This window comes from Tinamus guttatus, unplaced genomic scaffold, assembly GCF_059628265.1.
Source record: "Tinamus guttatus ecotype Peru unplaced genomic scaffold, ASM5962826v1 Tinamus_guttatus_pri_ptg000242l, whole genome shotgun sequence".
Lineage (NCBI taxonomy): Eukaryota > Metazoa > Chordata > Aves > Tinamiformes > Tinamidae > Tinamus > Tinamus guttatus.
This window is the reverse complement of record NW_028288776.1, coordinates 5,665,978-5,680,619: the sequence shown is the minus strand read 5'-3', so window position 1 is coordinate 5,680,619 and position 14,642 is coordinate 5,665,978. Positions and strand designations below refer to the sequence as shown.

At 42.3% G+C, this 14,642-nt stretch overlaps 1 protein-coding gene across 1 annotated transcript in view; it reads right to left on the bottom strand.

Moving 5' to 3' along the window:
* PTPRF (protein tyrosine phosphatase receptor type F) overlaps nucleotides 1–14,642 on the bottom strand; it is a 272,958-nt gene that overhangs the window by 176,876 nt on the left and 81,440 nt on the right. Inside the window, 2 exon segments of the mRNA XM_088526108.1 lie at nucleotides 2,728–2,869; nucleotides 5,546–5,691. Coding sequence (XP_088382234.1) covers nucleotides 2,728–2,869; nucleotides 5,546–5,691 — 288 coding nt within the window.

Here is a 14,642-nt window from a genome sequence, read left to right as displayed (position 1 = left end):
GCAGCATTAAAACTTATTGTTATAAAGGATTTTTAACATAAAAATCAATGTGTGCTGTGTATTTAGCAGCACGTAACCATGAGGATGTCTGTGATCGGGCTTTGCCACACACCAGGGACCAGTGAATTAGTCAAATTCTTGAAAGGAAGTGCGGAACGTCTGCGCCACTCAAACCGCCACCCGGGAGCAATTACACACATTATTTTAACCCCAGAAGCAAAGAGAAAAGTCAGTCCCAGCCGACTGCCTTGAGGTTATCATTCTTCCAAGTGAAAAGCGTCATTCCCAAATACCTCTAGAAATTCATGTTAGGAAAATTCATGGCGTAACTGAGAGGCGGGACACCAACCACTTGAACGCAAACACAGCCAGGCCACAGACTTGCACCATCTATTTTGTCAACGCCTGGGCAAGGATAGGAATACTAATGTCAAAACTCACGCTACCAGAATGCAGGCACTGTAAAAACGATGGCCACAGCTGCTGTTTGATACAGCGAAGGGTGGTGGAAAACACAAAGCTGTAAGATGGCTGAAAAATAAGGACTTGTCCAGAGAACTTCTAGAAAAAGATGTAAAAAATATTTTGTTAATACAGATGCATTTGCTTAATACAGATCTCACGTGCTTCATCAGATAAACCAGCATGATAGGCACATGCACCTCTTCCTCCATATGTGTAAGTAAGCTCACAACTCTATACACATGAGCATATATTAACTGTTATACAACAAAGGTTTTTTAATTTTGTCATTATGAGAACACCCAGCACGGGTTTGATGCTTTTCAGCTAGAGAAGAAAATGCAGCCCCCAACCTGCAGATTGTTTTTGGCCTTACGGGATCATGCTAAATTAGCATTACTTGTGATTAAAGGAGGCTTCCAAATGAAAAAGCATGTTTGGTGCCTGTGTGATAGCGCTTTTCGCTTCTGTGGCTCATAAGCAGGGCACACATATCTTTTCCTTTCTCTGGTGTTTCCTAATGTTCCCTATTTATGTGGTGGTCTGCAAGTTTTACCTCATCAGGAACTCAGTGGGAGCCTCACAGAGCTGAGAAATACTGTTGTGCTCCTTTATAAAACGCAGGTCTCTATGGGCCTTTGAACGTTAGCACAGAGCAAATAAAAAATTAGCATGTATGTGCATGTGCATACATCTCCAAGCTATCTAAAGGCAACTGCAGCCAAAGGAAACAGGAATGTGCTTGCAGCAGTTGGGCATTCAAGTATCCCATATCACAAAAATCCAGTCGTAAGAATCATTTAAATGCAGATCTGCAAGTAAACTGCTGAAAGAGCTCCACTGAGCTTTATGTACCCACAGACACAGCTGGAAAGGCAAGAAGTGACGGGAAAAGGACCTGTTTCTCTTATCTAATAATTTTCAGGTCTATAGCACCTGTTATCCATCTCTTACTAATACTGCTGCTAAAGAGCAAGGTGCCCCTCGAAGATGCCCAACCTCCAGAGACAAGATACAGAGTCACATCAAGTGCTGAATGGCTTCTATCGCTCCCATCGCCACAGTGTCTGAGCACATTATAGCACTTTAATGTATTCGTCATCACATAGCAGAGAGGAAAATATGATTATCTCCACGTTATAAATGGGAAAGGGGGAACTAGGTACAAGAAGTAACTTATCTGGAGTAAACTGTGGCAGAGCAGGGAACAAATGGCTTCACGCATGCAGGGCTGGCACAGTAACTGCTGGGTAACCTGTCTCCTCTGCCACTGCTGGCTTTGAGAAACAGAAAAACCTCACCCAAATTCAGTGATTCAAACCATACAGCAATAAATGCCTTCCAGTCTAGTTTTTTCACTACTCAGAAGTTTCTCCATCAATCTGTATAGACCAAGCAAATTGTTTAAGCCTTTCCTTGCTTGTCTTAGGAAATGTAAGAAAAAAAAATCTACTCAGCCAAATACCATGGATTTGTAATATCTCAGCGCACTTATAAAATCCTATATATAAACAAACATTAATACTACAACACATTGGTGCACTGAGAAACAAAGCATTGCCTTAAAATCAGACAGTAATTCTGACAATCTAATATATATAAAAAAAATCATCAAATGATCACAAGCCTTTTGCATCTAATACACAGTTTTTCCGCAGAACATAAAACCTGGGGAAGAAAAACAGTAAAAAAAGGAAACCACACACAGCAAGCAGATTAAAACCAAACCATATAGCAGACAAGAATCAAACCCATCTATTCTTTCTTGAAGAGTAGAAACAGAATAACAAGTTGTGACTGCAGTGAAAAGTAAACTGAGTTAAACTCCACATCAAACTCAAAATCTGAAGAACAACCTGAAAAATCTATTCAAAAAGAACGGGGCTGATTTAATCCAAAATGTGCAGCAACATAAATTAAGTTTCTGCCTGTCAGACATAATTCTCAGATACTCAGAAGATGGGTATTATATCAAAGCAGGTAGAGCTAGGCCTCCAAGACAGAGGTGACACACCTCAATCGGACAATTTAACTTCTGCACTTTAAGGAAAGTTCAGAATCTGCAATTCCTTCTGCTCAGGATAGTCCAAAAAATAAAAGCTTTATCACTAAAAGAACTTATAGCAAGTGACACAACGAGTACGCGACTTTTCCAGACCAATCTAGATCACCATGTCATTTGAGATTGCCACACTGACACGTAGCTATCAAAGCCCAAACCCATGCCTTCTGCCACTTAAAGACATGAAGAAACTTCCCACTTACCTTCTAACACTGTTAACTTGGCACTCGTGTTTATCTCCCCAACACTGTTGGTTGCTGTGCACTCGTAGATAGCTTCGTCTCGATGAACACGCAGGGGCTGTATCCGCAGAACTGATCCTGACCCATCATCGAACTCAATAACCTTTAATAAGGAAAAGAAAACAGATCTTTACTGATACCTACTGCAACAAAACTGAAAAATCAAGAGAAAACCAGGGGTTAAAAATACAAGAAAACAGAAAGTACTGTAAGCTGCAAAATACCATGCAACTAGTCAAGCATTCCAAGTCTGTAAATGCAACAACCAGGGTCACGAATGTACTTGTCCTCTGAGGAGGCCAGAGCAAATGAAGATCCAATGAGGTTCTTTATGAATCAATTAGGGTTGACAAATTATCAACCTGGTAATAAAGATGTGGATCTGATGATTTAAAACATCTGAGCCATATTTGCACTAATGGTTTTACTAATCACACTGATAGCAATTTAGTGCCAACTTTCACCTTGACAGAAGAGCAGAACGATGTACCCCTGGGGGATCACTGGGAAAATAGGAACAAAACTAGAGCAACACCCCCAGCACCTTCAGCACATGCTAACTTCACCAGGCAGTGAGGGCATTTAATACCCTTCAGCATCAGGTACTGTGCAATCTCTGATCTACAATGATATAATCACTATTTCTTTCCCAGCATAATATGTAAGGTCCTTAATAAATCCTGGCTTTTCCATCCTGCTAAGCTGGAACATGTGTTGCACTAACTTTTAAAGAGAATACATAGTACTTGTTAGTTTACTGCTGAATCACTATAAGTTATTCCTAAAGGGCAAGTCTGTAAAGGCTCAGCCACAGGCCACTATTAATGCCAAACTCCTCCTCCTAACAGTGACTACAGCAAATGCTGGAAATATTAAGTGTCCTTCAGATGGTGACAACACCTGAGGGAAGGGCACAACTCCTCTCCTGTCACTTGGCCTATTAAGCTAAATGTGCCTCATTGCAGGGGTGCCCATCCAGCCAAGGACCCGCATTACCTCCCTGCACACATCCAACACTGTTCTGGGAAACCTGGTTACAGGCGCTACTCGCTGAAGGAAGACCAAGGAGTGAGAAGAGGAAGGAGGAAAAACTAACACACACACACAGGACTCTTCAGGGACAGGATGCAGGAAGGAGAAATAGGAAGAAAAGAAAAGGTAACTGAGAACACTAAAGCTCTGTTATTGTTCACACTGCAAGAAATAACTCTTCTGCTAAATGCAGTATAAACAAATGGCAGAAAACACTAACTTTGGGGCAAGAAATAGCACTCAGGGCACAGAAAGGTGAACATTGTTATAATGAATTTTAAGAAATGAAAGTAATTTTAAATAATACTTGATATGAAATTAAATTTGAAACTGTGACAAAATGTAAACTTACTGTAATCTTTCCCCAGCATAAGGCTTCCACCAAATTTTAAAAGATGGCACAGTCAGATGCAGAGAGACAAACTTCTTTAGCTCAATCAGTTCAGCTAATTCAGTTCAATGACAGTTAATGAAAAGCTAAGAGATGAAACATCAGAAAAGCTCATTTTCCCCTTCTATCCTTTGAATAAACACTGTGCGAGATGAAGGGAGCTACAACCACTAATGACCTGATGGAAATTGAGACCAGAAACACTGTTCAATTTGCTAGCTGTGGATACTTCCTTTACATAATAACTCAGTATATGTAAGTCAGATTTGTTTATTGAATTTTTTCATTTTAACTGAATTCCAGTTTTCTTCCAAACAAGCACGAGTAATTACAAGGTAAAATTAATAATCACCTAGCAAAAAGGAAATGCATTATTCACTATCTGCTAACACAATAAAAATGTCCCAGCTTTATGTCAAAGTTGATGAGAATAAAGATACAGAATTATGAAATTGTTCACATAAATGAATCTAATGTTGCTTATCTCTCTGGTCAGCCAGAGCAAGTACCAAATTTACTATAAAGGTTATACTTACTTACAAATCAGAATGTTTAAATGGTTATATACAATGAAGCTTAACCTTTATTAGAGAAAAATATCAGTGTAAAACAAAATTAAAATTGATTAATCAAGCTTTCCTGCTCACATACAAAATCATGACTAAAATTTGTGATTTGAATCAATCCATTTTGGGCAGAAAAGTCATCTGAGCTCTAGCCAGAAAAGCAAAAAGATCAAAGAGAAAGGATTAGAAGAAGGAAGGCAGAGTGGTAGAAGGGTCACATTTCCAAGGGCAGTTTTAGAGAAAAGACTCCAACTCCAAAAAGGAAAGCAAGGAAGAACGTGGAGAAAGTAATTACAAATGCATTTGCCTTTTAAAATATGAATCAAATTAGACACTTTTAACAAGCATGTTTTATGCTAGCTCTTCCTTTCTCCTAAATCCTAAAATTTTAATCCACAAGTCAAACTATCCATTGACAGGACTTTATGGCTCCCCTTCCAAGGAATTTCTGGGAAAGATGGCAGTTACCACCGCTTGGAATGCTTTCTGCTGGGCTTATGGCATCCTGGTTTTGAATTTCACTCAAGATAGTAGGCTAAGGAGGTGCCATATCCACTCTCATAGTGAAAGTAAAGATTGGCAGCTCTACAGCCACTGGGTGTTAGTCCCTGATTCCCACCCCAAGGAGGAACTCCATAGGTGCACCCAGCCATGCTCACCAAGGGCCATGCTGGCTCTACCAGGCACACTGCTGCAGGATAAGAAACTTTTGTTTGCTTGTCTAAAGCTCCAAACACGTTAGATTGGTTTCCTTTATTATTATGATTACTATTTAAATACATACAATTACCTCAAACCGCTGAGAACTGACTTTCTTCCCCTTCTTCATCCATGTGATACGAGGTTTAGGCTCTCCTGTTGCTTGACACACAAAAGAGGCCACTCCTCCAGAAATCCCAATCTGATCTTCAGGAGCTTTCATAAATGTTGGCTTGCCTGGAAAAATAACCAGATCACCCCCATGAGGACACCACACCAGGCAAGCAAGGAAAGTGTCATGTTAATTTAAATTGTAAGATAATTGGTGTTCATACTACAAATCCAGGTTGAATGGCCTTGGCCACACAAATTCAGCACAGACTGCAACATGACAAGCACGATTTCTGCTTGAGTACCCTTTTTTTCCAGAAATGAATAAAGTCCATCTGGCTTTGCTGTAAATGAGGGCAACAGAGGGCTCCCCCCAGCCCCCTGGGCATTCAGTCAGGTACACGACAATTCGGAAACATTTTTACAGCTTTTTTTTTTAATAAATGGGTTTTTGCAGGTTTATAACATGGTCGTAACACAGGAAATTGCAGAACAGCTGACACACCAGATCTGCAGAATATATCATATCTTGACATTAGTTCTCCTGGAAGCTGTTAAGATTAACAGATTAACAAAATTAACAGATACAATTTTAAGTGCACTATTAAGAACCTTTAATTTAATTTTAGATGTGCAGCTACATAAAAACCCTACTGTGTTTAAGTATCTGGAAACCTGCACAGGGTGGTCTGCGCATAGCAAGAAGCTAATCACTAAAAAGAGAAGTCAGCAAAGAAACCAAAGTGACATTCAGCCATGAGAGACTCAGCAAAAACGACAAAAAATCATGCCACAGCTTAATAATCGATAGGAGAAGTTTCATAGAAGCAGAGTTGTGTCCTCTGGATTTACATGACAGGCTTGGATCAATATAACGAGGTATCCAGGTTAGGCAGCAACGCTTCTATTTTTCCTGTGCGCCGGCTGTCCAAGGGGATTTGGTGACGTTTGATTTAGGGCAGTTTTGAAATCCTGCTTTGTCCTACTAAAAGCCAATCCCTATATAAAGCAGTAAAACATTCAAACGCAGACACACGGAGGGAACCAAACCCACCGTGACGTCATTCAGCACACAGGTCGCGAGAAGGCCACGTCTCAAATACCACGTGCAATTCCGATAAATCACTTTGAAGAAAGAGAAACCTGACCCAGGGACGTCGCGGAGGCTCTGGAGAGGGAACAGAAAGGGCTGCCTGCCCGCGGGAGGAGCGGAGACCCCATTGAGCCCTGAGACAGCCCCATCCAAACGGCCCCAGCGAAGATGGGGGTTTCTCATCTGCAGGGTCTGGACAAGACAAGTGGGTCTTTCAGGGACCTATGTGGCTTTTACTCCGAGCACGATGAGCCTACGGCAGAGACTCCCGTGACCTCGCAGGGATACAGTCCTGCGTGTCCCAGAGGGTCCTGCGTGCCTATGATTTATTTCAGCTACCTCTGACGCATGGCCCTGCTGCTCAGGAGAGCAGCAAGAAGACTCACAGAGGAAGAAGGCATTTCCCTGCTCCCAGCAGCCGTAAATCCCCGGAGCTACTCTAGCACGGACACAAAACGCAGCGGAGCGGAGCACGGCTCGCACAAGGCCGGGCAGGAGCAGCGCGTTTTCCTCGTGTTTATCGGTTCAGCTCCAGTGACGGCCCTGGGGCAGGACGGGGCCTGGGGTTTCCCAGCTGCGCGGCTGCCTCCTGCCTGCGCGGCGAGGCCAGTCCCGCTCCCGCTCCCCTGCCACGCGGCCCGCGGCGCCGGCCGCCCCTTCGCGCGCAGCTGCGGCCCCTCCGGCGCACAGGGCCACGGCTGCCCGGTCCGTGCCCTCCCCAAAATGGTTTGAGCCACTGTGGCTGCAGAACTGGGGATGGGATGCTGTAAGAAGCAAGACAAGCTTTAAATATATTTTCCCAATGTGTGGAACTGTGATTAAAACACGATCATTTGCATTGCCCGACCAGCCTGGATCTGGCTTAAGCTGAGGGGCATCAAAACGAAGCTGGAGGTGCAGCAGAGGAGAACAGGGCCTTGTTTTTGGCCCCTGAAACCTCGCATATCACCTAAAGCTGCCAAGTGCAACTCTGCACTCAGACAGCAATCTGGGGAGACTTCATTAAAACTGGGACGTCCTTAAACTCCACCTCATCCTCTATTACAGCATATTACAGCAAGTCAGCGGACCAAGAGAGCATGACTCTAGGCTGCTCTGGACGCCACCCTGTTCCCACATGAGACAACACAGTCACTGAGGACAAGGGTCGAACAGTCACTGCCACTTGGAGAAGCAACCGCCCCTAGAGGTAGCTAACGACAATCTTAATACAGAGTTGCTGCTGGGATGTGATCTCTGGAGTTTCAAAGCTGACAGATAACAGAGCACTGCAAAACGTGCAACACCAAGAGCTCAACATTGACCACAAAGTCGTGCTGGGGAGCCCACCAGCAGGGTTATGCTGACCACAAGTATCCAGGGCACACGCGGCTGCAGAGCCCAAGCGACACCAGGCCGCAGGTCTGGACCTCGATTACTGCTGCGCGCCCCATGCCGTTCCCGAGGGGCTGAGAGCGAATCTGCCGGGGTCAGTGCTGCTCAAACACACACGCAGATACGCGAGACCTGCCCTCAAGAAGATTGTGAGGCAAAACACCGACCTAACCCCACAAGAGAAATTCATCACACACACAGTGCATTAAACTGTTCAAGCAGCTGCACTGAATGTCGCCATCCTTGGTGAAGGGACTCCCAAAGACTGAACAAAGAAAATCAGCTTTTGCACCAGAAAAAGCCTTTCAAGGCATGATGGCTGCCTATCTGCTGTCTTTGGCACATTGTCCTGACATCAGCAGTGAGCAATTAACAACTGTGCTTGCTTAACTGACATTGATTTCACATATTTACTCATCTATAATCATGCCTATCTCTACTTAGTTTATATTTACATATATCTGCGTTTATTCACCTTTCATCTACCCCAGTGAAATGTTAATTTACTGTTTGCGCTGCTAGTGATTGCAATGTGATTGACTGTTTTGCGATGCAGTGCGCTGAGCTCATGTCTTGTATTGCATTTCTGGAGTTGATTTGTTCTTTTGATTTTCTGTTATTTACTCTGTGATCTTAGTAAAATAGCGTAAATTTATCAAGTGACAAATACAGCGGAGTCCAAAACTTTGTCCTTGAAGAATACAATGCAATTATATCTCTCAATGTACACCTACTCACCAGCTTGCATGCTGAAGACTTACTTTACTTTCGTACATTTTAAAAAAATCAATACTATTAAAAACAGAACAAAAGGAAACTGAACACTCACATGGAGTAAAACCTGAAAAACCTGCTTGCTTGTTTCAGCTTGAATTTACACTGTTGTAATGAATCTTTCCCCCCTGCACATTTAATTGAGCAATGCTGATTTCTGAAAACCATCTGAATCCACAGGGACTGCTCACAGAGGTATGTTTGTATATAAACCAAATTCTTAGGCAGTTTAGGAAAGGGAATTTCTACAAAACCAATTTAGAATGTTTGCGTGCCCTAAAGTTTCAAAAGGAAGGAAACCGCTAATTAAGCAAACCTAAAATCCTGAGTCCTGGCCCCAAGACAATAAAGTGGGACATGGCCATACATATTTTTATACATACTGGTAACTGTTAGAGCAACTCTCTTATCTGACTGTCAGCTAGCAAAGTCATCACAGACTGTCGATGGATTCTTAGCATCTGTAGCAAAAGCACATTAGGTGGCCCAGATGACCTGTCCAACACTTCTCTAACTCCGTCACCACAGGATGCTGATGTACAGCACATCATTATAGGCACCTCTGAAGGCACAGTTACCACTGCAGCAACCAGGGATAAGACCAGCTAATGGTCCAAACAGTCTTTTTTAACCTGGTTTGAGTGTGTGCATTCTTAGAATAGTCCTGGAAACACAGCCAGAGAAAAAGAAAGATGCACTGAAAACACTTAACATACAATATTTAATCAGTAGCCTAGCCATTTTCCTTTCTTCCCTCTCTCCTAAAGTTCACTGTGACCAGAATCTCTCCAGAAGATTATTTAAGTGCCAAGTTTGAAGATTATACACTACCCGCTTTTCAAACAAACTACAAATACATGGATTTGAAGCATCTTTTAAAGTGAAAACCTGTCCTTTCCCTCATGACCTAAGGACCACAAATAGCTAGCTGAAGGTCTCCCTGTTCCACCCAACCTTTCAACAAAAAGTTTCACTGTTATACCAACGACAAATCTGTGAAATATCAGCTCGAGAGAGAACTTATTGAGCAAGTCTTGGGTGAGAGCCAGAGAGGTATTAGACAGCTGGCTGCCGATCACAACCCCTCTTTCTTGCTCCATTGCTAGGAGTAGCAGCTCTGGATTGACACCAGCCTCTCTCCTTGATGAGGTCAGGTCACCAGAGCATGTTCAGTCCTTGCCCTCCAAGGTAGTCCTTGCTCCTCACAGTACAATCAAGTAACAGACTTCCCACTATCCTGAAAGTGGGAGAGGTGACTGCCATCATCATTTGTATTTAATCTTCATCTTCGGGCAGGACAACAGGGAGAACCCTCACCTTAGTTGAAACTTTCCCTCAAAAGCCTTCACTCAGAATTAAATTATTCTGGGGAGCTTACAGAAACAACACTCCTAGTGTCTTCTGAGCAGGAAGAACATGAAAAATAGAGGATTTTCTGACAAGCCTGAGAAACAGTCCCCATCTCATTTAGCTAGGGGCTAAAGGATAACAACTTGCTCAGACAAGGCCTCCATTGAGAAACTTTTTTTTTCTTCTACATTTCAGAAGAAAAAGACTTTTCATTTCCTAGCTGATAATGTTGAAAAAGTCACTTGCTAAGCAAGCAGAGATGAGCAACACCATGTCTTACAGCGTGAAAGAGATGCCAGCAGAAGTTGAGGCACAATCTACTTCAGTCACAGGAGACCCCAGCAGGCTCATGAAGAGTCCTGAGGCTGAGCTAGGGCGTCTGAAGCCTTCAAAAGAAACGTTCGCCCAAATTACATTTGAAGAGCTCCACAAGAACATGGCTACAGAAGCCAGAGAGACGACTACAGGCAGACAAATTAGGCACACGCTAGACAGCAAGACTGTCCCCACCAGACAAAATTATATGAAGGATTTGGGAGGGGTTTTGAAGGCAGAAACGCTGGTGCGATGGAGAGCTACGTACACAGCCTTCCTGCTGGGCAACTGGAGTAGGAGACAGCTAATGATGAAGGCTCATCTCTCTCGCTCATGTTTTATATATAAAATCAGTGTTCTGTGCTACTCTAGACAATTTGCTTGTTGCAAAACAATTGTTATAAGCCAGTAAGTCACCTCAACAGCCACTTTCAGATCTGCACTGCCAGAAATGGTAACATTGCAATTCTTCAGCTTGCTCTGTCTTTACAAGTCACTTCAACATAAGACACGCTTGTCTACGGACTGCACACCTTTTTCATGAACCAAAGGCCTGCGCCCAAAACATGAGAAAAGTCTCCCTTGCAAGAAATCCCCCGAGGCCGAGGACCAGGGGAGCAGCCTCCCCTTCTGCAGCTTGGCCAGGTCTCCGTCACGGGACCCACAGCCTTTGGCAGCAGCGCGTGACCCTCGCTAACTGGCCTGACTATCAGCCATCGCCTTGGAACGTGATGCTCCTTCAGGCATATTTAGCTCAGACCTTTGTATTTTACTATAAGTTAACCGCAGACTTTTCACAAAAAAGATACTCCTTAATAATCACACAATGGCTGAAAATTTTCAAATGTCTTAAATGTCATGTGTGCTAACCTAAGTTTGCTTGTGGGCTTTTTTATATCCAAACAAATATTAATCTGTTTTATTTTACAGACACAGCCCTAGACAGTACCCTTAAATAAACAGGAACATGAAATTGAATCCTGATGCCTTTTTTTTTTTTTTAAATCCAAATCAAATAGATTTCACCCCTAAATTTTAATTCAGAAACTGACAATCATATTGCTGCTCCTGCTCTTGTGGATACTGCTTTCTGAAACAGTTACACTCAGGTTTGAGAAAAATGAATTATTAAACACATCTCTGCAATTAAGTGCTCTATGAACACTCATCTGCTGCTAGGCATTTTAAAGAAAAATAACTCCATCCTCATGCTATAGATGCCCATGATTCCAAATAGAGCAGAAGGGCAGCCAAAAACTCCTAAGTGTGAGGAACTTGCATTTTTATCTGAAAGCTTTTATCATTGGCCTGCAATTAAGATTGAAATGATCTCCTCTGTCAAGGAAAAACAGTTGTGATATGAGATGAACTAGATAAGGACATTCAATAAGTATGCACGGGTAACCTTATTTAGGTGCCTGCTGAACGAATTAAGAGATTATTGACAGAAGTGGAAAATATTATCACGGAAATAGTTTTTAGTTTTTTAGCCTGGGAAGTGGAAAATTCAGGTTTAAATCCCTGCCTTTAACCTTCTCTGTCACCTATGCCAAGGCACAACTGTGCCTCAGCTCCTGCTGCAAAACCTGCTTGCTGTTCACACCTGGCTGCTGTCAGGACGGATACGCTAAAAAGGATGATGTGGCTCAGTTGTAACGCGCGGAAGAACCCAAGAACAACACCGACTTTCTCCTCCTTATGACTAACTTAAAAATGGAAAAAAAAAGTGGTTTAGAAAAGGGAGGTTGCCCATTCTTACGTGCACAACAGGCCTATTTCCATTCCACTGTTTCCTATCTGGCCTTGGCCAATGGGCAAGGTCCATCTGTGCATGAACGGATGCCGGCTGGAAGGACGATGCCCCAGTGAAAGTTACTCGATGGTTTCTCTCCTAAGCATCTGCTCCGGGGCCGCAGGCAGGGACTCAGGTCCCAGCAACGGCTGCTTTAATGCCCTTCTGTTTTCCCTTCAATGTAACCACCATTGTATAAACAGGGTTGCAATTATTAGGAATATTGCTTGGCAAAACCCAATTTTTAAGAAGTTGTAATTCTGATTTTTGTGTGATTTGCAAGCACAAAGAACCTGTTTTTTTTTTCTTGTAATATTATTTAACAATGGTTTATTGGCATCAGTAACTCTTGGTGACCGTAATGCTAATTCATTCTTTATTTCCTCCTATTTTGTTCATAAGTTTATTTCACTAAGCATTTTGTAACTGAAATTTCTGCCCTCCTTTTTAGCTTGGTGCAAGGTATTTGCTTTATAAATGCAAATATATACACCTGGGTGTATTTTTTTTTTAAATCTGCATCCAAATCACAGAAAACGACATTCCAAATCCCACACATTCCTCAGATTGCTCTGAAATACAGGATGTTGCCTGATGCTAGCTGTACATCCTACTCCCATATTTTTACATCTTATTTTTATTAGATTTTAAGGCTTAAGAGATGCCCAACAGCTAGTACAAATGATTCTGCTATTTCAATTCAATTTCAGGAGTAGAGTTTTCCAGCCTTAAGTGTGTTTGCCCGCAATAATCAAATCTACAAAGATTATCACAAAACAAGCCGCATTTCTCCTCATCTCCATTTCTTGTCTTCCTTAAACTTACTCACAGATACCTTACGAATGCCTATAAAATGAAACTAAATAAACAGAAGGATTAATACACAAATCCTTAAGTACTTGATCTTTCAACATGGTCAATGACCTTTGAAACTTCCAGGATAAAAATTACATTTAACAAAAATACAAAAGCCATCATCCAGCAGAGTCTGTGATTTTCCCTAAGCACCAGTCAGAAATACAATAAACTAAGATTCAAGGTACTTATTTCAACAGGCAAGACCACTGTGCTTTGTTTATCGGTAATAACTTTAATTGAGGAGAATGCAAGGGTACATGTTGGGTCAAATGTGTAATTTTACCAGCATTTATAACGCCCTAAGCTTGCAACCTCTTATAATCTTTGATTCCTGCCTCTCAGCAAACCAGTGCTGCTCACACGTTGCTCAGGTTCTCGCCTTATGACAAGTCCTTGGGTCTGAAGGCCAGTCCTGAAGGCCAAGGTGCCTTGGGACACACACGGGGGAATCTTCACGCCCAGGCCGGCGTTTTCAAGCTATCTTTTCCCTTTCATTAATAAGTTATTACCAAATCTGATGCAAAACATTTAATGGTCTTTAAATGAGAAAATGACACACAATTATTTTTAAAATTCAATTTTAAAACAAGATGCCGATACCTCAACTATCCTGTTGGTAGAAATCTACTCCTGGCCACTGTCTGACATGGCACACATTAACCAACCTGGCACCAGCAAAAAGGGGGTGTCCAGCGTTAAATACTGGTGATAGAGAAACCTGCTTATTCCACAGAAATACCGGCTAACATCAGTTAGTTCACTCGAGTGTTAAGGCCGTGATTACTGGATATTAATAAACTACAGCAACAGCCTGTCATTATGGTGTTGCACTTCAGTAAATTTCTTATTTTACCTCTTTATGAATCACGGAAATTGCTGAAAGAGGTCAAACGCCTAAAATTAACGGACACGACGCTGAAACGGAACAGTCTCAGTCGACCGGCGAGCAGGGATGTTGCGCCAGCTCCACAGCAGGACCATTTGGGTGCTTATTTATTCGCACTGAGGCGTTTAGACAGGCAGCTTAGACCTTAAGGCAGCAGGGAGGTGGTTTCTCTTCCTATCACATCCACAGGGTGCCTACAGATTTTGCACACAGGGTGGCAAATTTTCTCCATTATTTTTCAAGGCTGTTATAATTGCAATGTCTTTCTCAAAGCAAAACTCTGTTCTGTCTGGCTGGTTACCAGTGTGAGCTGCACATTTATATCTTAGTAAGAAAATCCCTAACTCTGTTTAATCCCTGTGCTATGATTGACTCTTGCTCATGGATTTTTTAATTTTATTTCCTATGTGCCAAGGAAAGGGGAAAAAGAACTACCCTGACATCATATACACTTGCAATTGCTTCCAATAACCGAAATCAAATGCTGTAACACATAACTAGAAAGAGAAAAATATGCCAAGAAGCACAATGCAGAGCTGCATACAATTCAAGGAGAATACTGATTAAAAACAAAATAGAAAAACAGCCCACCCAGATTTCTACCACCCAGAACCTTAGGACACTTCATGGTGCCT